At 37.7% G+C, this 25,551-nt stretch overlaps 1 protein-coding gene across 1 annotated transcript in view; it reads left to right on the top strand.

Annotated features, from left to right (window-relative positions):
* DPYD (dihydropyrimidine dehydrogenase) overlaps nt 1-25,551 on the top strand; it is a 349,307-nt gene that overhangs the window by 167,473 nt on the left and 156,283 nt on the right. The window contains exon 13 of the mRNA XM_026853962.1: nt 6,147-6,362. Coding sequence (XP_026709763.1) covers nt 6,147-6,362 — 216 coding nt within the window. The remainder of the gene's footprint in view (nt 1-6,146; nt 6,363-25,551) is intronic.

The raw sequence follows: 25,551 nt of genomic DNA, 5'->3' as shown, positions 1-25,551 counted from the left end.
CCGGAATGTATTTAATACATTGGAAAAAATCTGAATAGTCATGGCTTGAGAATTAGAATTTTAAATCAAGCAGGCTTGTGATATTAGAGCATTTCCGTCACCCTTTGCAGGTTTCAAGGCAGCTTATTCAACCTTACAGTCTCACCAGGAAGCTAATGGGAAAGCCTTACAGCAATCTTCACGGGAAAGTTTCCAAATGTCAAGTGTCACCTTTCCAGCTGTTAGATGAATGGGTTGCCCAGGGGCATTTATTTGGATGTGCAGCCCTTGTAAAATCTGGTCGCTGTGGTGCAGAGTGCTGTAATTTGGCAATTTACTTCACCAGTGTTTGAACCTGGCAGAAACTTTAATGACTGGGGGAGGGTTTGTCTTTTAAAGAAGTTGTTTAGAGAAGGATGGTATTACCCTGATTTTTATAGGGGTAGGTATATGTATGCGTGCATGCCTTTGTGCAGATGTGCGTGCACGCGTTCAATGCACAGCCCTGTGTTCTGGAAACTTCCTATATCAAATGAAAAAACACCCTTACACACTATCTTATTTTCTCTCTACTGTGAGATTCTAAGACAAGCAACCTTCTTGTGATCTGGATATCTGAATCAAGTATACTTTAAATTTTAAAGAAATATATTGACACCATCTATCCATTTGCATTTTACTTACAGGAATAGGTAGTCATTTCCAAAATCGCCAACTATCGCAGAACCAGGATTTATAAATAATGCAGTCAGCCTTTAGCAAAATAAAACTATTCCATGGGATTTCTCAACCAACCCAAGACCATGTCAAAGACTGAAACTCAAAAACCCCATCCTGACTACTTGCAGACTGTTTGAACAGCACGCTGCTTGTATCCCAACCTACTCCAGGCAAAAGGCTAAGCAAACAGATGGGCCTGATATGTGCCCTGCAACTCCAATCACTGCAAGCTCTGGCACATGGTCAAGTGAAGCATGAGATCCAGACTCAAGGACTCTCCAGCAGAAATGCCTTATGTTCAAAACTGGGAGTTATTTACAGAAGCTTCTTGGCTGCTCTTATGCTGGAAACTTTCCATCATTAGTTGCCTAAATATCTCCCACTTCTTAACATATTCCTCCCACTATACGAAGCATAGGTTCATCTCAGAAATTGTTGCCTGCAGCTGTGTCAGGTTAGTTTCTATAAACACGACCAGTCAAAGCCTAACTAAGGATAGTTGTAGTACAACCTATTAGAAAATATAGTCAGTCTTCCTAGAACAGTTCTCTGCAAGTCAGTAGAGATTCAAACAGAATCAGCCCAATTCATGCAACTATCTACTATTCACAACATTTTTTCAGGATTCAACCTTCTTTTGTTATTCCATGGATGAGGTAAAAACTTCTGTAAAATAATCTTGGTGATTTATTAGTGATTACCTAGTTTGGGCATTATAATGGCCCTGACTTTTGTCCAACAGTGACTTTATGATCTTGTGCAGAAGCAATATAGGCTGCTTTTCCCTTCTATGCCTCAGTTACCATTAATTTCTTTTTGATCAGTGAATGGGATTTAATAATATAATAGTTATATTCAGGGTAAGTCACAATTATTGCAGGACTAACTTCTAATTTTCTATGCCTGCCTTGAGAGCAAAGACATTTCTCCCATTGCAATTCTTCCAGTATTTTCTTCCTGGACCACTGCGCCAGCCTTAATGTTTCACTCCTGCTCTATTCATACACTTCCCCGTGGAGCGTTTTCCCATATGTGGCAGTCAAGCTGCCATCTTATTCTCACTAAAATTCCTCTTAAAAAGCGGCTTTTTCTCTCTGGTTCACAATGTTTTCTTTTATTTAAATCTATTTTTTCTTTACTGTAATCTCCCCAGCGTGGACAGTTTCTTTTATATTTCTCCTAGCCTGAAATGTACATGATATGCTTAAAGAATAAAGGGCTGGATCTCAACTGATATAAATTGCACTTCACCAAGACGCTATTCAGTATGAATTTTGAGCACATCACTGTGTTATTTGGACCCAGTATTGTATATTTGCTATTTTTTCTTTATCTGTGCTGCCAAAAAATATGTGGGCTTTGCATGTGAAGAGTATAGTTGTTGATTCTTTTATGAAGTTTGACCATTCTCATATATTCCTCAAGCATGCATGAATGTACATTATTTCATAATCAATACCATAGATGGGTGGTTCCCAGGAAGTCTTTGAAGCTGTTAGTTATGTTGTCTGCTTCTTTTCAGGATAACCAAAGGAAAAATTGAATGTCCCTTTGTTTAGCTAGAACAACATATGAAACATTAGCATGGATACGAGTAACAAAGCACCATTTGCAAAAAGGTGCACTAAATGCAAGTGCAGGAAACCTGGTATTTTAGTTGCTTACCACTGAGTAAAGCAGTATGTCTGTTCCAGCAGCAGAAAGCCAAAGCCAAGAAGGAGCTTAGAAAATCTCTGTCCAGCTGGACAGAGTCCTGAGCAACCTGCTCGACTTGACCCTGCTTTGAGCAAGGGTGTTGGACTAGATGGTCCCCAGGCATCCCTTCCAACCACAAACATTCTGAGATGGTATGAAATAACATATTTAGCAAAGGTTAAACGTATTTAACAAAGTTAAATATTGAATAATCGGAGAGAGGATGGAAGAAGCACATGCAAGGGAGAAAAGATATGTTTTAAGATCAGACTTAAAACCAGAGAAAGCAGGAGTGAGATCAAAGTGTTCAGGAAAACTCTTCCAGGCAGTAGGATTTGTAGAGAAGGCTTTCCCTGAAAAATAACAATAATAGAACTACTCACTTTCACAGCCTGTCTTTGTTTAAGCCCCCAAAATGGAGTTAGTGCATATTGCTGTGGTTAAGAATTTTCTCCATCTGAAGAAAATGAGCATCACAAATTGTATCAGGTCTAAAGCTGAGTTCCTGTCTCTCGGCCCTACACTACAGACTGAGCTGCACTTGCCTCTAGGCATATTCTGGGTAGAGTAAGGTGGGGCTGCTGCATGCAGTGTGCTGGGGATTTTTCACAACTCTGTTCCAGTGTCCAAAAAGTTGCCGTGACTGGAACAATAAGTAATATTGTTAGCTCAGCTGGTTGGTATCAAATTAGAGGAAGAATGGGCCACACTTCTTGTCCTCTATTTTTAAAAATCTAGGGAAGAGTTATTATAAATAAACCCTTGCCTGCAGGCTTTCTTTTCCTATTTGTGCAATGTCAGGGAAATCCTTCATTATAAAGATGATTTTACTTTCAGGAAGCTATAAAACATTTTAGTTTGCCAAAAGTTTTGCTTTGTAGAAAACAACACATCAGGGCTTAGTAAATTTATTTCTTTTATAAGCATTGTGCTGAAAAGAAAAACCAGCAAAAACTAAATAGAGCAAAAAAGGAAGTGATAGGACAGAGGGAGATAAATCTGTGAGGATGTATAGCTACTGAACCTTCAGCTGCATCCTGCCCCAGTGCGTTTTTAAAGACTTAGTTGGTTCTATTGAAATCTTTTTTAATCCTCCCAGTGCCACCTCCACCTGGGCCACCTCATCGTTAACAAACCATTAGGTACATCTTGTGGTGCTTGAGTGTCTTGGGGTGGAATTGTATGTGGTTTTTCTCTTTGTGAGGGAAGTTTGTCAGGAAGAATAGTCTTTGCATATGGTTTGGGAAGTGGATTATGCCCTGTTTGCATGATGGTATGCAGGAGGCAAGGCCTGGTTTTGCATGGATGTATTCAACCACCTGGTTCAAAAGTCTTTCACTGCTTTGGTGGATTTTATTTTTTTGTCTTGTATACAGTTTGCTTTCTGTTTTATCACAGGAAGCTCATTTGGGGTCTCTAGTTAAGAATCACTTTCAAGCAACACTGATTTTAGGTGAGAACAATTTTTCGAGATTCGATTGTCCTGCTCAAGAAAAGAAACAATATAATGTAACTTAACCTGCATATTAAACACTTAATCTGTTTGTCTATAGCAATCTTTATAGCAATCTTTATAGGCATTTATACAAGCAATGAATAGTTTGTGAGCAATCCACATACTGAAATATATTCACAGTGAACATCTGAACAATTCTGGATAGCAAATGAATTAACAAATAACTGCTTTCACATTGGAAAATTACATTTATTACTCACATGTGCACATAGAGTGGAACTGGCCAAAAACCTATCCATAAGTCTGTCTTTGCTGTCATTCTTACAGAATCAAAATCAAAGAGTTCAGTGTAAGAGTTCAGCGTATCAGTGTTGATTTCAGCAGATTTCCCCACTTCCAAATATGTAGGAGACAAAAAGTGCTAACATTTTAAAATTGCTTTCATTTCAGTCATATGATCCATGAAGTTCTGTTTTGTCATTGCAAACAACATTTTGCAGTTAAAATTTTAGATAAGAAAGACTGAAAAAGTTAAAAAGTTGAAATTAAACCCAAAATAATCAAAGGCCAATGCTTTTGTTTTGGTTTGGGTTTTTTCCTTTTTTTTTTCTTTTCCTTTGATTTGTCAGTTAACAAAAGGTTTTGAGATGTAGAGTGCTAGGCTGTTTGGTCTTCTAAGAATGCAGATTCTTCTGGTATAGGAAAACAGCCCTATGGGAGTATGACACAAAGGCAAGACTGAGCACTCCGGAGGGAGAAAATGAGGGATCTCTAGCTTTTTATAAATGGTAGCTGCATCAGCTACTACCTGGGAGAGGCTGTGATACTGAAGGGAGTTTGGTCCCTGGTGTTAGGGATCGTTAAAAATTAGATTTTCTCAAAATGTCCACCATTAGGGACTTGCTCAGGTTCGCATCATTCAGGCTAGGACAATTCCACTGCTCTCAGTGCTTTTAAGCCATCAGGAAATTTGTCCCCCAAATGTATTCTCTCTATCCAAGCAATGGGACCTTCGGAGTCAGAATCTGATACATGAGTCCAGGCAGTTCCAAAACAAAACAGACTTGTGAACTCTCAGATTTTGAACCAGCCTAAGAAACAGAAGGCACTGAAACAAACAAAAAACCTCTCATCCCATCCATGCTTATTAGCTTTCACAGGTAAAAATGGGGTAAATAAGTTCCTTTAAAAAAACCCAGTCCATAAGTCAGCAATTTGTAAGTGATTCAGGTTTTTACTCTTACAAAAAATCTTCCTCTCACCTCCAGTAGCGGTTCTTTTTGTCCTGCTGAAGAAATCTTCATTTTAACAACAGATGAAACTGCTGTGATCTTATGCTGGCATTTTTTAGGAACACAGACTGTGCAGGGCTTCTCTGTGTTAGAAATTCCTGCTTTTTTCTTTGTGATTTTATTGAGTCAACCATCAGAGTGAGCAAAGATTTTAATTCTACCTATCACAGCCTGATTAGGATGCTGTTCAATATCCATACATGGAGAAAGATTTTCTCTCTCCAATTTTTACAGTATTAGATGCAGCATTTACATTGAAAGCTTTTCACTGACTCTTCAGAGAGAGGGTGTCTTTAAAATGAAAACAAAAGTGACTGTGGTGTCACAGCCATAATGCATATACTGTTCCTTGAACCCAAATCAGAGCCTAATTTTAGTAACCCTTAAAGTATTCATGTTAAAGCAATTAACTATTAAAACAATAATGGGTTTGCATATGTTGATATGTTTCCCATTGTGTAGGTAGATAAAATCTTTAAACGGCGGGAAAAAAGGTGGAGGAGTTCAAAATATATTGAGTTACGGCTGAGTGATCCTGCACATGGATGCCCTCTCTCATTTTTCACAAGTCCCTATGCTTTTTATGGATTGGCACCTGGGAAGAAAACTAGGAAGGGTCTCTCTGTGCATACCCTGTTTGTTTTTTGTTTTTTTTTTTTCAATCTCGCTGCTGCTGGCTGCTGTAGGGATCAGAACTGGCTGTTCACAATGGTTGAACAAACCTTTAGACTGAACCAGGCTAGCAGTACAGGATGTAGAATAACTTGTTCCATTATTATTATTCTTCAGTTATTTCCAGCATGGCATAATATTTCAGCATGAATGCTGTTTCGACAGAAGATATGTATGCAAGTGTTTGAATGCTTTGCTGATTTGCGAGTCTGAACACAGAATACTTAAGCTTTGGGTTATTATTTATGAATTATTCCCTTATCAGGGGTAATAATAAATTATGTAACAATGAATCAGCAAAAACTTCTGTGATTTTTGTTTGTTTTTTACAGTCCTTACATGGTGTTGCAGTTTCTACTGTTCCAGAACTACCACTCTTCTATACTGCTATTGATTTAGTAGACATCAGTGTAGAAATGGCTGGACTGAAGTTTCTAAATCCTTTTGGCCTTGCCAGTGCAACCCCTACTACTAGTTCTTCAATGATTCGAAGAGCTTTTGAAACTGGATGGGGCTTTGCTGTCACTAAAACATTCTCCCTGGATAAGGTAAGGAAATATTTTAAGGTATATTTATGTAACCACTTCTTTGTATATTTGAAAAATCTGAATCTTTTGGGAATGTCACTATTAAATCTAGCTAGCATAAACATAGCAGGGAAGGCTGTGGTACATTGTAGAGGTCAATTAGTCTGAGAGGTTCCAAGGGTGCAATGTAAAGGTTGACACAGTTTCTGGTTTTGTTTGCTGTTACATTCTTCCCTTTTATTCCCCAGCCTTTTAATATCAGCCAACTAGTAAGGGTAATAGTCCTTTTTTAAAATATTGCAGTGAAAATGTTTTCTGTGAGGGATCAGAATGCAAAGGGAATGAGTAACAGCTTTATTACACAAATCTTGAAAGGTAGCTTCTATGCCAAGGACTGCCAAGATAAGCCATTGAAACTGAGCTGCATTTGCAATGTGATAATGTGGGTGTAAGCTTGAGGCTGGGTGGCTAGTGGAAGAGAAAGATGGAGGCAACATAAAACAGCCCTACAGAGGGAAGAGTAGTTGTGCTGAAGGTTTGTAGTACAGTGACATAAACCTTCAGTAACATGTAGCGGAAGAGGAAGGTGTTAGAATTAAGCCTTGAAGGCTATGGCTCAGTGTGGCACCTAAAACAAAGCATTCTGTGTAGATTTAAAGTGTGTAATTGCTTGTTTGACCTGAGAATTGCATTCAGGATGGGTTTCTTGTTACTACATTCAAAATGGCAAAATGAGACTGAGCAAGAAGTTTGGACAATGAAGGAAAACAACAGTTTTGATAAATGTAGAGAAAAGAAACAGGATTTGGACTGGGTTATAGATATAGTTTGACTTGTGAAGAGAGGAAGATCTTTGAAAGTAAATCTTTAGGCATAGGCCTGAGTAACAGTATGAATAACAGCTGTGTGTTGTCAACCAGTGGCAAACAGTAGTGTGGGCTGAAGAGAGCTCTTGAGATTAATTTGGAAACAAGGGGCTTTTTTTCTTGGTTCGGAGATGGGATGTAAAACTTTATTGATGGATGGAGACATTAGCAGAAGAGAAAAGGTGGATTTGTTACTCTGCCACATCTACATGGGTAAGTACCATAAGTAAATTAACTATGGAGGGTGGTTCTCTAATATGAGGAAGGTCTAAGGGCAAGGTGCTGTATTACTACAGTATACTGTAAAATATGTCAGACTGGCTTCTTTTGGCACTTAGACCTGAAGAAGCCCTAAGGAAGTAAGTATTCCTCTGGATTGCGATGGATATTCCATTTGACTTCACAGAGTTTCTTATTAAAACAGAAATGTCATTCAAGTATGTTTACAACTGACTTATGTGTATAGCATACCATCAGCTGTAATTATTCAGTGCCTAGGCTAAAGTCAACTCATAGCAAGTACTAAGATGTATTTATTTATTGCTGGTATGCTCACAGTCCTGCCAGACTGCACGTTGATTACTGTGTATCTCAAGAGCTAAACAGACACTGGCTGAGTTCCAGCTTGGGTGGGAGTTCAGGAGGAGAGACATGCCTGTTGTAGGAAGTGATGTTGGTACTCCACTAAGCAGCAGACTCTGAGTCATTTTTCAAATGGCGACTGCAAAGTGTTCCACTGGATGCCATGCTCTGGAGGTGTGACTCAATCTTTCAAGTGAGAGCGCTGCTAAAAGCAAGTACTTTGAGTAGTTATAAAATAGGATTTTTAAAAATAATATTTATTGCAATAATATGCAAAATATTGCAGGTAATGCTTATTTTAAAGAGAAGAAGTTTAGAGAAGTGCTTTGGATGAATTCTAGTGCAGTGATCATTATTTCTAGCTAAGCTTTCTTCTAGAGTTTGGTAGGAGTCAGTAGTCTTTCTCTGGTGCCTCAACTCCTGAATCATATATTCCTGTGTGCAGTAAGACTATGTCCCACCCAAGTACTACCTAGATTTTCTACATCTATTTTCCTAGTAGTGCTTTTCCCACAGGTGTTAAGCCTTAGTATTTGTGACATCATTTGAGATACTTGGCTAGGAGGTGCTGCAGAAATAAAATTACTTTTATTTATAACAGTAGCATGGTAATTAATGCTACGAAAAGAAAAATTTCAAATAGGAGAAGCTCAGTGAGGTACTGCACAAATACTGCTCTTGTTGACTTAATGCTAAAACAAGGAGTTGGTAGAGAATTTGGAATAATATAGGTTGGCATAATGTGCTATCTTTTTAAAAAAATACTTAGCTTCTGATTATGTAGACATAAATCTTGTGCCGTGTTCAGCTGGGAGCAGAATGATTCCTTGGGCTGCAGTACCTATAGAAGTAGAGATTTCAGACTGAGCTGTCCTGCCCAGCTAGTTACAGCTAACTGCATAACAGAACCAGGAACAAAGATTTAACTGAGTAACAGAACCAGGAACAAAGATTTCCTGATTTAGGCCTGCAGTCAGTGGGAGAAGGCAGAGCTGCTCCCCATACAGTACGGTTCCCAAGAGTGGAACAGCTTCTGGGGGGACGGGAGCTCACTACACCTTTGTAGGCAGCTGAAGCTTCTCCACTTCAGCCTTGATTGTGTATGATACAAGCAGGATTCTGTGTTCATCCCTCATCTCCTCATTTTATCTGTCCTGGTTAGGTTTAACTTGTGAGCTTCTTTCTTATTTGCAATAGTTAAAGGCCAAGCATAAACTGCCTGTGTGGCACTGGAGAGGTTAGCAGCAGGAGAAATGCTCCCTCTTCCAGAGCCAATTACTGAAGTCACCACTGTGTTCAGTCACTGATGGGGAAACCAGTGACCTCCCTTTTGACCATGGGCATCCATTAGCACTTTAGCAAAAGTGACTGATGCAGGCTATATTTGAGTGACATATAGCTAGTCAAAAGCACGTACAGCCTAACCACAGATTTCCATGCATTAACTACTGTGTGATGGAATAAGATCAGAGAGAAAAGCAGGATAAATCTTGGAAGAAAGAGATCCGAGGACACAGATAAAAAGGATTTGAGATCTGTGATTCTCCTAAGACAGAGGATTCATTTCATGTGAACTTTTCCCTCTTTCACTACCTACCACACAAAACTCTTCTAAAATGCTAGACTAGGGATCCCTGCAGCCCATGAAAGGCCATACTCTCTTGTATGGGGGAACTCTTGGATAGCAATGCTGCAGTTCTAGCCCTGGACCATAATTTACTCCCCCAGTCTTCCCAACTCTCATCTGTCTTGGCCTTACCTTGAAAGCATCAGATGTTGCCACAGAGGGAGTTAGCATAGCACTGTTTCGTGCTGTGCTCACTCCCTTTTCAAACACCCACATACTTTGCTGCATAATTGCCTTCATGACAACCTGCGTAGCATTTTCTGTTTGTAGGGTGAGGATTTCAAGTCTGAGTGATTCAGCAAAAGTTTGTTCTTGCATACTACTGTACTATTGTTGAAACATAAAAAAAGAGCTAACATGAGAAATAGCTGAAATTCCTTCACAGTATTTATACCTTGAAGTATACTGTACTTTAAATATTTTAGAAGGTACTGGGTATTATAGCATAATGCAAATATTAATTATAGGGTGCTGTGTGTGTAGGTATCTGTGAGGAGGATAGTGACTTGCAGAATTTTATTTACCTAATTAAACATCTCTTCACAGCTGCTTTAGTATCAAGTAGATTTGATTTTTTCCAGAAATGCGAATAACTGCTTTTAAAATGGGCTATCACTAGGAGAGACAAATGGTAGCAGAATAAAGTCCCTTCGCACACCTTTTCCTACATTCATGTCTTCCCTTTTTTGACTGCAGGATCAATAGCTCTTTGCTCTGTTGGTTCAAATAGTATTTCTGTCTTACTCAGATAACTCTGTGCCGCAATGTATTATTTGTAAATTCTGTTGGCAAGCTATTGAAGGGAAATGGGGGAGCTGCATATCACAGGGAAATGGGGGAGTTGCATATTGTAGAGTCCACAATAAATAAATACCAATTATTACATTTTTCAGAGCTTAGATGAACGGAAAACTACCTGCAGAATGAGAGATACTGCATTAATTAAACAAATAACTGAGTGGGAGTTTTTTAATAGAAGTGTTATACGGAGCTAGTTTATTACTTAAATATTGTTTAGTACACAAAATTTGCTTTAAAAACTGTATTCAGATAGTTTGTATAAACATAGTATCAAAATAAGTCAGACATTATATGAAGTGTGCACACCTCTATACTACATCCACTACCACCGTGAGAAGTTTCTAGCAGAAACTGGGGTTTTATCAACTGAATTCAGGCTTTGTTGTTCTCTCACTGCTTTGTATGAACTGCTTAGGAAGAAGAAAAAAACAACTGGAATAGCAGAAATGTTTGCTTTGATTTTTAGATGCTTCCTTCTAAAATTTAATTCTGATTAATCAGACACATCTGTCTTTATTCTGTTGTGACATGCATTGATTTGTGATGCTGTCACTTTCAATAATGTGGAAACAGTTGCCTTTATTATGAGAACTGGCAGAAATCAACATGCAGACTAACTTCATTTTTAATCTTTAATTTTTTTTTTCATTATATATGGAGCAAGTTGCACGGATGATTTTAAAAACAAAGCTACAATTAAAAGTAGGTTAAATTTGAACTAAACCATAGTGGAGAAAACTTTGCAGCCATAATATATGCTTATACAATTCACTGATGTAGATTTTACACTACATTTTCGGAACCATTTCTAAATTAAAATCATTGCTGGTAGAGAATTAATTAATTTACCCAGGATATATCACATTTCTATGTGCTGTTACTACAATATACATATTCAGGCTGCAACTAGTTTCCTCTCTGTACATTTACACTGTGTGTACCTCGCTTCATAATTGAAGGTAGTAAAAAAATCATGGTACAATGACGCATTGTTTTCCATAACATTAGTATTTCACAGAAGTGAATCTGTATTACAGAATGTATATTTTTGTATGATATTACAGCATAGTAATTTAGATTAAACTAGTTATAATTTATGGTGCCAAGCCAAAAAGCTATTTAAGATGCATTAAAATGCAGAACCATGACATTTGAAATTCTGATGTTCTTAATATGACAAAGGTTATTCTATGGAGTTTTGCTATAATATGAAATATTAATATTTCACAATACAGTTTTGATGAAGTACAATTTGCCTAGCTTGCATATGATAAAGAAATTAAATGCTTACCAAGGGAGTTCAGTGAGAATTAGAGCCCTGCCTGAACATCTGCTTGAAATGTTATTATCCTGTCCTACTGGCAGCATTGCTCCCTCATTGTTTTTCAAGATTGACAGCTGAATATTGTACTGATTTCTGCAGCAAATATGTTTAGGTGAACTTTGTTTCATTTTTAAGGAATTTAGAACATGCTTTTGATTTCCATCCTATAATTTTTTTTTATACTTTTGACATTTGTAGATGCCAGATTGAGGTCTAGTATGCTGTAGCAAAGATAGACCATTGACTTGCAACGAAATGCCAGTTGATATCTCAGTAAACAGAAATATTACTATTCTTTATTGTGTGGTCTGTATGAAAGCTGTATGGGCTTTCTTTTGGGAGACAAATGATCAGATTGTTAATGTCAAATATAAAAAGGACTGTTTGCCTTTCTACTAAATAACATCAGACAACTTTTATTAGCTACTATTTTTGAACAGAAAATGGGCATTTTCCAGGACTCCTTAGCATACAAAACTCTCTGAGTTAAAATACTTTTTGGTTTTAGAAATTTTAAAATTATTATTATTGGTCTTAATATTCTTATGAGTTCTTTATGCATCTTACTTTTTTCCATATTTCTGAAAGCATTTTAATAAGATACACCAGCTTTATTGTTCCCCAGTTTTTGCATTTCTGAATCACTGCATAAAATCAGCAAAGTTTAACAGGGAAAGTAAAAGACTATTGTTGGGAAATGCATGTAATGTAATTATTATTTTTTTTTAAATGCTGTAGCTACGCCATTGTATTTTACTTGAAAATTTTTATACAGAAAAAGTTATTTGGCTACAATAAAGGAACAAATCATTCTGTGAATCTGAGAAAGTGGCAGGAAAACAAATTTTTCTTCTTTTTCCTCAAGAAAAAGTATTTCTCTGATATGGTCAACTTAAGGGACAGATCTCATATCTACTTAGTTTTACCCTATCCCTGACCCAGTATAAAAAAGCTGGAGGCTAATAACTTTAATAGCTTCAAAATTCCTGTCTGAGGAGCTGGAGAAGATATCTTTGACCATTCCTCCTTCTCAATCTGTTCATCTGGGACTGTAGAGGCATGGCAGATCTTCACCCTGGAGGTATCCTAGTCTGGAGAGATGTAGCATAGCTCGAACAGCACAGTGAAAGCAGAGAGACCAAAGAGTCCGGAACTGAGCGCTTTAATCAAGTCTTTACTGATAAACCAAGCCCCTTCCTAGCATAGCTGAAGTCTGCACTAAGTAGATGTACACCTTAAATTGTTGTGGGCGTGCTTCTTGACACCCATGAATTTGCAAGTGAGGTAGTTTGGACTATTTTAATAATCTGTTTTTACCATTAGTAAGTCTGGTTATTTTGGCAAAATAATAATTTGAATGTTGAAGATCATGAACTGCCTTTTTATAGCAAGAGTTTAACAACTGTCTGTAAAATGTCTTTGTGATTGTATTTATTACTTTAGAAATGTAAAACTTGTTACAAGTACATGATAAAAATTAAACCTCTGGGCAAATGTTTAGTTCCGCTCTTCCTGTAGCATTAAATATTGCAGAAATTCTGCATTTCTTCTGCAATGAGAGCCACAGCACAGAGTCTCTCATGGAGAAGTGTGTTATCTCAAGGCACGGAGCACAGTGTGAGAACTCGTCAGTGGAAGGCTGTGCTGGTTTTTTACCGGGATGGAGTTGATTTTCTTAATGGTGGCTGGTATGAGTCTGTGTTTTGGATTTGTGCTGGAGGCAATCTTGATGGTGCAGGGGTGTTTTTGTTCTTGCTGAAAAGTGCTTGCACAGAGTTAAGGCCTTTTCTGCTTCTCACACCACCCCACGGGCAAGTGGGCTGTGGGTGCACAGGAGTTGGGAGGGGCAGCTGACCCTAACTCAAAGGGATACTCCACACCGTAAGGCATCATGCTCAGCATATAAAGCTGGGGGAAGAGGAAGGAGCAGGGGGATGTTCAGAGTTATGACATTTGTCTCCCTGGGTAGCTGTTGTGTGATGGAGCCTTGCTTTCCTGGAGGTGGCTGGGCCCCTGCCTTCCGCTGGGAGTGGTGAATGGGTTCCTTGTTTTGCTTTGCTTTCATGCACGGCTTTTGCTTTGCCTATTGGGCTGTCTTTGTCTCAGCCCACGAGTTTTCTCACTTTTGCTCTTCTGATTCTCTTCCCCCATCCCACCAGGGGTGAGTGGGCGAGTTTCTGTTTGATGCTTAGTTGCTGGCTGGGGTTAAACCATGACAGTTGTTTTTTGGTGCCCAACATGGGGCTCAAAGGGCTTGAGGTAATGACAGATTTGACTGGAATGTGCTAGATCAAATTTGTAGCTGTTATTACTGGTTTAGCTATTAATTGGCAGGCTCCTGTGCTTGTCATGAGGCTTGTTTGCCTCACTGTATATTATAGTCTAGTGCTCGTTAGTGGTGCTTTTTTGCTTTCTCTGCTTGCTGTTCTACTTATCATCTTACTCTGCTGTGCCTGGGAACGTTTTGATAACGGCAATGGCGATGCGCCTGGGCTGGCAGATGGCCAGGTCATCACTGCTGTTTCTGTGCTGCTGTACTGGACAGGCTGGAACTCCAGTGTGAAGGGACTGTGACCTGTGAATGAGTCCACGTGGGAGCAAGACACCCTGAAGCATCTGTGGCTGTGAATAAGTCCACACCCAAACTGGTACATCTCAAAGTGTCTGTGGCTGTGGTTATGTCTGTGCCTCAGCAGGTGTACCTCTGAAGGGATTAGATAGGTCTACAATGGACTGGATAAGTCCATGCTGGAGAATGTATACCTCGAATCATCGGTGGCTGTGGGTAAGTCCCTGCTGCAGCAGATGCACCTCGAAGCATCAGTGGTTATGCACAAGTTCATGCTGGAGTACCTCAAATCGTGTGGCAAAGAGGGATCTGTCACACAAGGGTGTGAGCATTGAGTCAGTAAACCTGATCTGTGCTAAAGGACAGATTTTTACAGAGATCAGTAGGATGCTTTCCTTATTTTCTATTTTCCTTCCATTCACCCTCATGAGGCAGAGCGAGCTTAGCTGTAACTTTTACGGCCTATGCTTCTTGAACTCATTTCATAAATTCCATAGAGTGTTTAAGCCAGCAATGATGTACCTTCCTCAAGGTTGGACACGAAGCCAGCCATCAAAGGTAAAGCTAGATACATATGTAAAACTGGTTCTTGGTAGGCTACAGGTTCCTCAGTTATGTAGTTGTCTAAAGATTCATTTTCTGTTCATCTATTTGTTTTTTACAGTGTTTAGAGATTGTTTCTTTTTCATGTCTTTTTTCTGCTGGACCCAATAGTTTAAAAGAGTAGAGGAACAATGCACTAACATATACAAAGTGTAAATTTGATCATTAACCTTAATCTCGAATATATTAGGCTAAAAGATTTGTAACCAGTCTTTTAGGTAGTTTTTAATCTGAAAACTGTTTATATTTTAATGAAACTCATTGTGCACTTAGAGTGGCATAGCTGAGAAGCAGTTGCAGTGAAGTTTGGAAGAGCATAAAGACTGCAGTACTGAATATTTTGCTACTTAAGCTTTTCTATAAAAAATATCTGCCAAAAGTAGGAGTGTTCATTGCTGTTCAGCATAATATGTGGTGTTCTGGAAGTGACCAGTAATAGAGAGATGTGATTTCTATTTGTAGTGCAACTATTAACCATTCAACCAAAATGGATGCAAATTTCACAGCTGGCTAAAAATCTGAACAGTATTCCTTTTTATGTTGAAGAAGCTGCTTTGCTCTTTACTACCTTTGCTTTATTTACCTTATTCTTCTGAAAATATCTGCAATATTTAACAAAAGAGAGACAAAGAGTGCAGCCATGCATGATTTTCCAAAACTGCTGAGATTCTCCAGCTCTTAATGTATCTGAAGTACTTCACCTTTTTTAACATCACATCCTAAATAAACAGGATTCTAAAAAGCAAATACGTAATATACTTGTGTAAAATATTATTCAGATATCAATTGCTGTAGTTGTTTTGTATACCCTTGGAAGGTTGTTGGTAATCTTGGCAATACCTCAAATAATTTTGCGTCAGAAAGGAATTCAGTCAAAAAGGCAATTTCAATGTAAACTAGAAATTACCAAGTGTAATTCTGAAATTTATAATTTTCACACTTAAGTTTCATTCTCAATTCAGATTTGTTGCAAACTCTTTTTAGTATTTTTTCTTTCTTCAAAAAAACCAACTGCATATGTTGTGGCATTAATGTATTTAATAATTTATTAGACAAACTTGTAGTTTATTTTTATTAATAGTTATATTTTTAAATGCCTATCTAAAAGAATCACAGTGTAAGGCCATATTTAACATTTTGAACTTTTCTTAGCACAAATTACATAAACTTGCCTATTTTTTTGGATTGTCATGATGCATTTAATAAACAACCACAGATGTTCAGGAAAAAAATACTTATTTTGCCATTATATAGTTCAGAAGTTTCCCTCCTGTCAAGCCACTGAATCCCCCCCTCCCCATTTTGTTAAGTGTGTGTGTGTGTGTGTGTCAGAGTTTGGGGTTTTTTTTCATTTTCACATTTTAATGATAAGAAAATCCAGAATGCAATCCAGACTTCAGTAGCTCTACTGAGATGCTGAAGGGGAATACAGGAAAAGTGGTTTTTATGCTTCAGTTCTCTAATTTACAGTTCAGCATCTTTGCTGAGGCCTGCATTCATTGCTGTGGTTAAATGTTGGCTTCTGCAAGACTCTAGGTGACACTTTGGGACCCCACCTCTGGCCACTAACATTATCAGGCTCCAAATGTATTGGGGAAGATCTCTGGTCACCAGCTAGTTGTTTTTGCTTGATCTGTGCACATTAAATGGTTGCCCTGCTGTTGGATGAGTGCTTTTGCCCATCTCCACCAAGAGAAACATAAGAGAGCTGAATCTTTGGCCTATTGCCCAAAGATTCCCAGTTGGACCACACAACCTGCAACATGTTTGCAGAAATGCGGGCCCAAACTGACTCTACATTGACAGTCTTACATCAGTGTAAGCATGTATGTGGTGGTGTATAGCTTGTATTTAAAAGTTTGCAGACATAAGCTGAAATGATATAACTAGCTCTAAACTGGCGTATGCTTCTACACACAGGTTTACAGGGTTTTATCTTAATAATTTTTCAAGAGATTCTGGTTATAACAGCGTAGCCTTTATGTAAGAGAACATGCTTTCCTAAATGCTCAAGTTATCTCAGGTCTTGAGTTCCCACTTGGTAAATTAAACTGGTAGGGTTGTGTTTAACATCTGATTTGCCCACACAAGAAGAAAGCAAAGAGCTGATTTTTGAATTTCATGGTGATATAATTGCATTTACTCCTGATTGACGTTGTTGCAAAAGCAGAATGAAGTTCCATATGTTTAAAAAACCTGATAGGTTTTTATGTTAAAATACCTATTACTAATGCAAAGCTGTATGTGAGTATATTCTAAATAACATTTCATATCTTTATTTGAGATTTACAATTACCTAAATATTTCATTATAATAGCGATTGTGACTTTATGGGACTCCATTCTTCAGTCAGAAAGTGTAGGATTTTTGTCAATAAATCTTCTAGAGTTAATTGCAGCAGAAGACAAGTGTGTCCATCCCATGAACTTTGGAAGTACTACTTTAAGAATTATCCAAAATGCTTTTGTCACAGCTAATTGCAAAATCCAGGTTTTGGTCTATAGAAAAAGGAGATAGAAACACACTTTTTTAACATTCACTTAATGTACATATTATGATAGTCTTTAATTGTATGTTCTCACATAGTGTATCAATAAGAGCATACAACTTTAGATTTGTGTGGAGGATTTTATACTATAAAAAATTATTTCTACTGAATTACACTAATGTCATTGAATTATTATCAAGTACTGACTTTTTATACTTTAAAATAATCTACTTTGACTTTCCTGGTGGATTTGGGGCCATGAAGCAGTTAATTACAATGCTAACTATAGGTTTCAAAATCAGCTATCAGCACCTTTTCACTGTTCCTCAGCCATATACTTAAACCTACAATATGTAAGTAAGTTTACAATTTTGTTTTTTCTTAACTTCTGCTTGCCTGACTTCTCTGATAATTCAGTGGAATATAAGAGTCAAAAAAAAAAAATCCTAAAACATATTACAAATGAAAAAGTAATAAACTAATGTTATAGCTGGATGTTTTTTCGTTAGCAGCTGACCTTCTATTGCTAGAAAAAAGAAAGTCTTGGCTAGAAGACAGTTCAATAAATGAACAGGCTATATATTGATCTTTCTCCCTCTTCCCTTATTATGTAATATGATTTCCCTTCCTTTGCAAGGGCTGCTGTCGTACAGGATGGGGCTGGGATCATGGTCGTGGAAGCGTATGGGAATGTGTAGACTAAGGAAGGCTGTCACAGCAGTCAATAAGATCTGAGAGGTGTTGACTAATTGCCTGCTAATTACACAGTAAATTGTCTAATTAAGCTGATGGTTAATTAGGGTACGCTTGCACAGCAGTCTTGTGGAATTTTTGTCTGATGTCTGGGAAGCAGCTTGTGTAATTGGCAAACTGGTAAGGACTGGCAGAGAACATGACTGGGAAGCACGCTGCCAGTAGATGACAGAATAAGGATGCGTTTGCACAAAGGTTGTCATGTGAACACTGAGGGGTTTGTTAGCCTTCTTCAGCTACGTGGCAGCGGGCGCAATGAGAAATTTAACTGAAAGCTATTGGAAGCTGTAAATAAAATAAGGTTAAAGCATGTAATATTAGAAAAGCAGTGACATGTGCTCTTCTCATTTTAGTCCGAATTTGGACTTCAGATAAATACAGAGTACCAAAATTCTTCTATAAAGAACTTCACCGAACTGTGCAATTTGACTGTGTAACTATTGTATTGTGATCTGTTTAGTGGAGTCACAAAATTATACTGTTTCCCAGGATATTCTATTTGTATGTCGATGTTGAAAATGTATAGATCTTAATAAGGATGCTCGGCAGCCATCATAACCATCATATATAGTGTTCTGAATCTTCGTTAGGCATTGTGTCCATCCCTAGATGTGACAGAGTATGAACAGGTCATAATGATGCTCTGAATTAAATGTGTATGCAAAATCTGTAAGTATAATATGATTAATGAAAGTGTCTGTATTCCAGAATCTGACCCGAAACTGTTGGGAGTATTAAACAGTGAGAATCTGGACAGTACAGGAGTATAGACACCAATTCAGCAAAGCATCAATTCTCTGTGATTTAAATTTATAACTCAGTAAAATAGTGTGGTACATGCACTTAAAATTAATTACAAATGTAAGCTTCCCACAGAACCAGCAGAGCACGGTACAAGACTGGGTCTTCACATATTGCCAAGATTTAGTTTTGAGCTGTGTATCAGCAAAATCTAAGAAAAAAATGACACTTTTGTATATCATGACCTCAACCAAAAATAGTATGTGTATATATATTTATTTGTTAAGAATGTTTTGATGTCACTTGAGCAATGTGAAGCTTAATATACACTTTCACTCTTGGAAATGATATATTGTTTCAGAGGTCCCCACATTTTTACTTTATAACATTTGCAATATGTGGTTCAGGAACAGTGTCTTCCTGGAACAAAAATGACAACAGAGTGAATTCTAGATCAGGATTGCTGCTGAAACTGTCGATTTTATTTTTTCTTTTTAATTTAAACAAAAAATATGTTTATTCTCCCATAGAAATAGATTTTTAAAAAAAATCAGCATTTGAGAGTAAATTATACTTTCTTGGAATTAATGGAGCCGTTTTTATCCTGTGATCTTGCTGCTTCTACTTTCCTGCACCTTCACAGTTAATAATACCTTTATGTAGCACGCTCTGCGTTGTGAATTTTTATGATTTTTCCTTCAAAAATAATTGAGCAAAATCATGGTACGCTGAGGGCATTCTCATTGTGCCAGTTTATCAGACATGGGACTCCAGACACTAACAGGCTGATCTAGAAGGCCTTAAGTCTTCTCCGAGGGGGTTATACCAATAATTGTAACATTGCTCAGAATTTATTTATTTTCACAGAATAAAATGCTATGTTTCCCCTGCATCAGATTCAGTGAATTGTTGCATAAAATGAAAAAGGTGTAATTCATTGATTCAACCATGCAGGGAGGCCCTATGTAGCTAATCTGCTTTTAAATAAAATATATTTTAAATTTATATTTGATATTTACGTGTATGTTTTTCCGTATCCATCAGCTCATATTCAAAACCAAACTTGGTGAATTTTTTTCTTTACTGTTTTTTAAGGATTGTTCCTTAAAATTATTGGAGAAATTATTCTTTTTTTTCTCTGACAGCACATTCAGGAACAAAGAATACTTCAGCCAACTGCAGGAACTGAAAGCATACAGTGCAACCATCACACTTGCTTTCATTTTCTATCATGGGGCAGCAAACAGATATGATACTAATGCATTTTATTCTCTGAAGACAGAGAAAGTAGTTCAGAGGATAATTGTTACCTTATTACGTCCTTCAAAAAGAATTTCTGGCACATTATTATGATTTATGATTTAATAAATCACACAAACAGAAGAGGATGTTTCTGGTAATTCACATGATATAGTAAATGTATGTATGTAAAGCCCTATTGCAACATCAAAATCTGTAATAACAAAAAATTGTGTGGCAATAATGCTGCTGTTAAACAACAAATTACTAACTTTTTTGAGAGATCATGGGTTTTAAAAAATGTATTAATTTTTTCATATGCAGTTGTATCTGTATTTTATAATTTATCTGTGCTTTATTGTGGAATAGATAAAAAATGGAAACGTTTCCCAAATGTCCCTAATGCATTCTTTCCCAAAGCATCTTCATTGTCCGTTTTCAAACATCATGCTTAAACAATGGAGTCAGAGGAGCCTGTTGTCGGCACATTGTCGGTGTTATGTTCAGGTTTATTGCCTGTGATGGTTCTCTCCCTGTGCAGTTCAGGAGGGTTCCTGTTTGCCACCCTTTTATTTAATGTGTATATCAAGCCATAGAGAAGGTTTAGTAAAGTGACATTGATTGAAGTGTTTTCAATATGTCGAAACTCAGCTTTATAACTCTTGGCTGATTTAGCTTGAGCAGTTGATTGCATTATTCAGTGTTTGTGGGAGACTGGGGCATGGTTGAGAGCATGCTGAGCAAAAGTCAATCCAGACAAGATAGGAGTAATGCTGGGATCGTTAGAGGAAACATCCAGAGGCTACGGCAAGAGAATTATTAGTCCTTCTGGCTGGGGGATGTAGTTCCATTCCAGGCTGTAGCTGCAACAGCAGATAAGAGCCAGAAGCCTACACTCCTTTTATTTTCTGAATGCAGGCCTTGCTAAGTATATCAATGCCTTATATTTCAAGATTAACATACTGCCAGTGCATGCTATATAGGACGGGGTCTTAAATCTATCCAAATATTGTAAGTAGTGACAAACTTCATGGCTTGAATGCCGTGAAGAGCCTCACTGAGGAATTAAAAATGCGCCCAGCCCATCCTGGCTGTTTTGGGTACACTGGAGGGGAAGGGGTTGCTGGCAGGGCATCTGAATGTTGCATATGCTTGGAGTTTTTGCCCTGGGGTGATCTATAACAGCCCGAGTGTCTTAACTCCATGCACAAACTTAAAAAGCTTGGTTTTCCTCCTTAGCTTTGCCAGAATTGAGGAAAGGGTGAATATTGTGTTTCTAGTTGCTACTGGTTTTTTTATTATTCTGTTTAAGTTTATGCTGCTGCCAAGAGCACTGTTCTCGGAAGGTCAGTCGATTGCTGCTATTGTGTAGGAGGTATATTTTAAAGACTGCCAGGAGTACCTGGAATAGGTGGTTTCACATGAAGGTAATGCAGATCTCAAACACATAAATAAACAAAATCTTATTTTCCTATTTTCTGGGTATATTTAAACTCAGATGAATTTTTCTGCTTACATTTATGACTTTTTTGTTTCATATCCAGAAAAGTTTTGTGCCTTTAGGGAGAGCAGAATATTGGAGTCCATGTCTGAATTTTTGGAGTATGAATTTTTGAACATCACATTTTTTAATGGTTATATTTTGTCATTTCTTATTCCAGGCTAAAAATCTGCATTTATCTTGGGTTAAAATTGAACAAATCTATCAGTCAGAAAATTCGTAAGAATATATGATATTTTTTTTTCTAGAAACAGAAAGCTTAACCTGGAAATGCAAACATAATCTTCACTTTACAGTAAAACGGTATATATCCAAATACATAGTTTTCTCTACTTGAGCAATTTCATTGTCATAATATCATCTACATTTTCTTTTCCATTCTAACTCTATTGTTGGAGAAAACTAAAAGTATATGAAAGAGAGAGTAAGAATGTATTTGAGAGTAAAGTATTAAAACTATAAACCAAAGAACATAAATCTTACAGCTTCTTTCTTATGCCCCTCTCTTCGGTACTAAAAGTGATGCTTTGCTACCATAACAAAAATTTTTCTTGGTGTGTTTTGAGAGTTGCATACCTGAAGATATTTACGCTCTGTCTTGTGATGTTTGTTTCATTGCTTTTGGGGGTTTTGATTTGCTTCTTGCATTCCTTCTTTAACACAATTTAAAAAATTAGTGCCAGAGAGTGCAAGGATTTAATGAGATTTAAATTACCAAAAGATAACGGTTTCTACAGGAAGAGACTGACAGATTTCAAGCTCTACTACTAATATGTGTGATGGTTGAATTCATACGAAGGAGAGACTTCCTTTTGTGTTAGACATCCTCCATGTGTAGCTTGCTTCAATTATGTTCAAAGGTTCACATTCCCACCATGCCTCTTCCTTATCCTTATGTATGTTCCTTGTCTTTTAAGAAGTCTTTTGTCAACCAACCATTTCTGCTCTTAAATGAGCTTTTATCACAGGCAGTGGACAATCCATATTTGTTTGATTTTTGCGGGATGTACTGGACTGCTTCCCATTTCTGATGTAGATGTTGGAGCACAACATCACCTATATTCCTGATCTTCTATCTATATACAAGAGTTCACAGTGTGCTATCTGGTATTCAAAAGCATGACATTATTTCCTGTTTCAAAATAATATGACTTAATGGCATAATTGAGGATGTAGTATTTGCATTCAGCATGCATGTTTACAGTGAAGTGTTGATATAGCTAAGCTCTTATGGACAGAAACATGAAATGCAACGGAGAAAAACATTTTCGATACAATAGAAATGAGTGTTGTTTATTTTAAGAGATCTTATGTAAACGTAACTGGGGGAGGGAAAGCAAACCAGCATTTCTAGCCAATCCATGCCTGCACACATGTATCTCTTCTGGCTGGAGCTTTCCCCTTTGGTGCCATTAGCATTTTCATTTCAAAAAATGACAGTCTGCAGTGGAAGCAGTAAAAATGTTCAACCTGTGGTTTAAATTATTGATTTTTTTGAATATTGAAGCTGTATTTCAAATGGGTTTTGTTCGAGTTACTTCTGGGTAGAGGGTTCCAGAGGTAATTTGATATCTAAAAGCCTGTGTATTTCAAAGCTGTTTCAGTCTTTTGAGTTCCTTCAGTTGATCAGCTGATTGGGTAAAATACCTTATTGTCTTCTGAATTGCAAGCAATAGATAAACTGCAACTCAAGGTTAGCACATAGACTAGCATACAATGCTCTTGGTGATTTATTATGTGTACTCAGTGTCCAATCAACAGACAAAAATAGCTCATTTATTTTTAATGTGGTAACTTATCTTCACTTAAAATAGAAAAAATCTTTTGAGGTGCTCATATTCACGATTTAGATGGGGGGAGCTCAGTCATCTGTATGGCTAAGTAATGTTGCATAATTAAAATTAGGTGAGTTCATGTTATAGAATCCAGTATGTGTAAATAAAAAGTAGATACATATATTTTCACAAATAAATTGTCTTATACTACTACAGAACAGAATGGCTGCAGTGAGACAGAAGTTGCTTTTAAAGAATTGCAGTACAAGCAACACTCATGTTTATATATGAATATTTTCATAAAGGTCTGAGTTGAGATGGTTGTGCATTTACAATGTGTAGGAAGGTAGCCACTGTCAGCATCCTTTTATTCACAGGAGAAAAAAAAATTGTATTATTTTAATAAGGCTAAGATCTTACAGTGAAGCTATATTGGAATGCATACTGGAGTTCATGGGTACCATGAAAATGAAATTAATTGCAGCAATGGGCTCAGTTAAGAAGTGTTATTATCGTTGGTGACACTAAATATCATAGAATAATGGGATGATTCAGATTTAAAACAGACAGATTTTTTTCCCTTAAATAGGCTGTGGGTTAAAGAGTACCAAACTAAAAGAATGTTTCACTAAAGTACGAATTATGCAAATTCAAAATTATGCAACTTATTTTGCAGATATGCATATATAGTGCATATATGTTTATATAAAATTCAAATATATGAAGATAAGTCATGAAAAGATGTATGGCATAAAGAGATTATATAATGCTCAATTGGTTTCCCTTCTACAATCTCTGGTTTCTGTGATTGTAGTTTAATAATTTGTCAAAAAGTTAGTTGATATTCTTGGGATACTGCACTTCAATGTTTTGCATTGTTTAGTTTAGTTTAAAAACTAGCATTTAAATACCATGAGGATTAAAGTTTCTGCTGTATCACTGTGTGCACAAAATAGTCTTACCCTTGCTGCTGCTAGATGTGCAGCAAAGAAGCCTGCACGGCTCTGTACTCGACTAACCAGTGTTAATTAGGGGTAGGTTGTGTAAGATAAGCAGAGATGTAAAAAACCAGATTCCTCTGCCTCCAAAAGCAGAAACATGCAATCCATACTTGCCTATATACTTTCTTGTTTTGCACATTAAGATAAATGAGCATTGACTATACTGTATAGGTTAATCTCCATACCTGGGGATACAACTTTGGGCTGAGAATAAAGTATCAATAATTCATGTCTGTCAGGATGCGATCTGGCTGTTGGGAGTCATTGCTGGCTGTCACAAGGCATTCTGGATATCAGGAGGTGTGTGCGCTGTCACAAGGTGTGCTGCATATCAGGAGGCATGCTGCCTGTCACGGGGCATGTTGGATTTCATGAGGCGAGCTGGATGTTGCGAGGCAAGCTGGCTATTGGGAGGCGTGCTGGATGTCGGGAGGTGTGCTGAATGTCACGAGGCACGCTCTATGTCGGGAAACGAGCTGGCTGTCGGGAGATGTGCTGTCTGTTACGAGGCGTGCTGGCTGTCGGGAGTCATGCTGGATGTTGCAAGGCACGCTGGATGTCCCGATGCATGTTGGATGTCAGGAAGTATGCTGGATGTCACGATGCCTGTTGGATGTCATGAGGCATGCTGGATATCAGGATACATGCTGGCTGTTGTGGGGCCTGCTGGCTGTCATGAAATGTGCTGGATGTCAGGAGGCATGCTGGCTGTCAGAAGGCATGCTGGATCCCAGTGCTGTGGGGCTCTCTCTGGTCTCGATGCAAACTTGACTTCATTGCCCTTGGAATGAGACTATGCGTGCGATCTGGCACGTCAGCAGCAGGTATATCCTCTTCCTCAGTGAGGTTTTGCAGTGAGCTGGTCTTTAAATTCCACAGTTCTGTGGTAGGAAAAAGGATGGGAAGGCATTCCCTATGTCATATTTATCTAATCAAAGATTTCTTGTGGGACACCAAAACATATTTCTCCTTGTACAACTTTGTGCATGACTTTTTACATTTAGCATCAGAAGGCTTTCGAATCCTTGTCCCAGTTTTAAATCAATATTCTATTGAAATAAATGGAGAGCCTGCAGGTCAGGCTGCCCTCTCCAGCTGAGGACAGATTTATTCTTAGTATTCCAGTTTTGAGCATGCATAAGCCTTTTGTAGCATGTCTCAGCTGGCTCTGCCATTAATAGTGCCAGAGATCTAGCTACTGCCATCGTATAATTTCTTACACCCCTGTGGCAGTAGTAGTGGGAACATTTACCACAGATTCCCTAAATGAAACTCTAACTCAATTGTAGTCTCTAACAACCACCTTCCTATTGATTTCAAGGGGAACAGACTTTATGTCT

This window comes from Athene cunicularia (assembly GCF_003259725.1).
Source record: "Athene cunicularia isolate RWA chromosome 8 unlocalized genomic scaffold, athCun1 chr8_part1, whole genome shotgun sequence".
In the NCBI taxonomy this organism is placed as follows: Eukaryota; Metazoa; Chordata; class Aves; order Strigiformes; family Strigidae; genus Athene; species Athene cunicularia.
The sequence above is the reverse complement of the archived record's forward strand: the minus strand, read 5'-3'. Positions and strand labels throughout refer to the sequence as shown.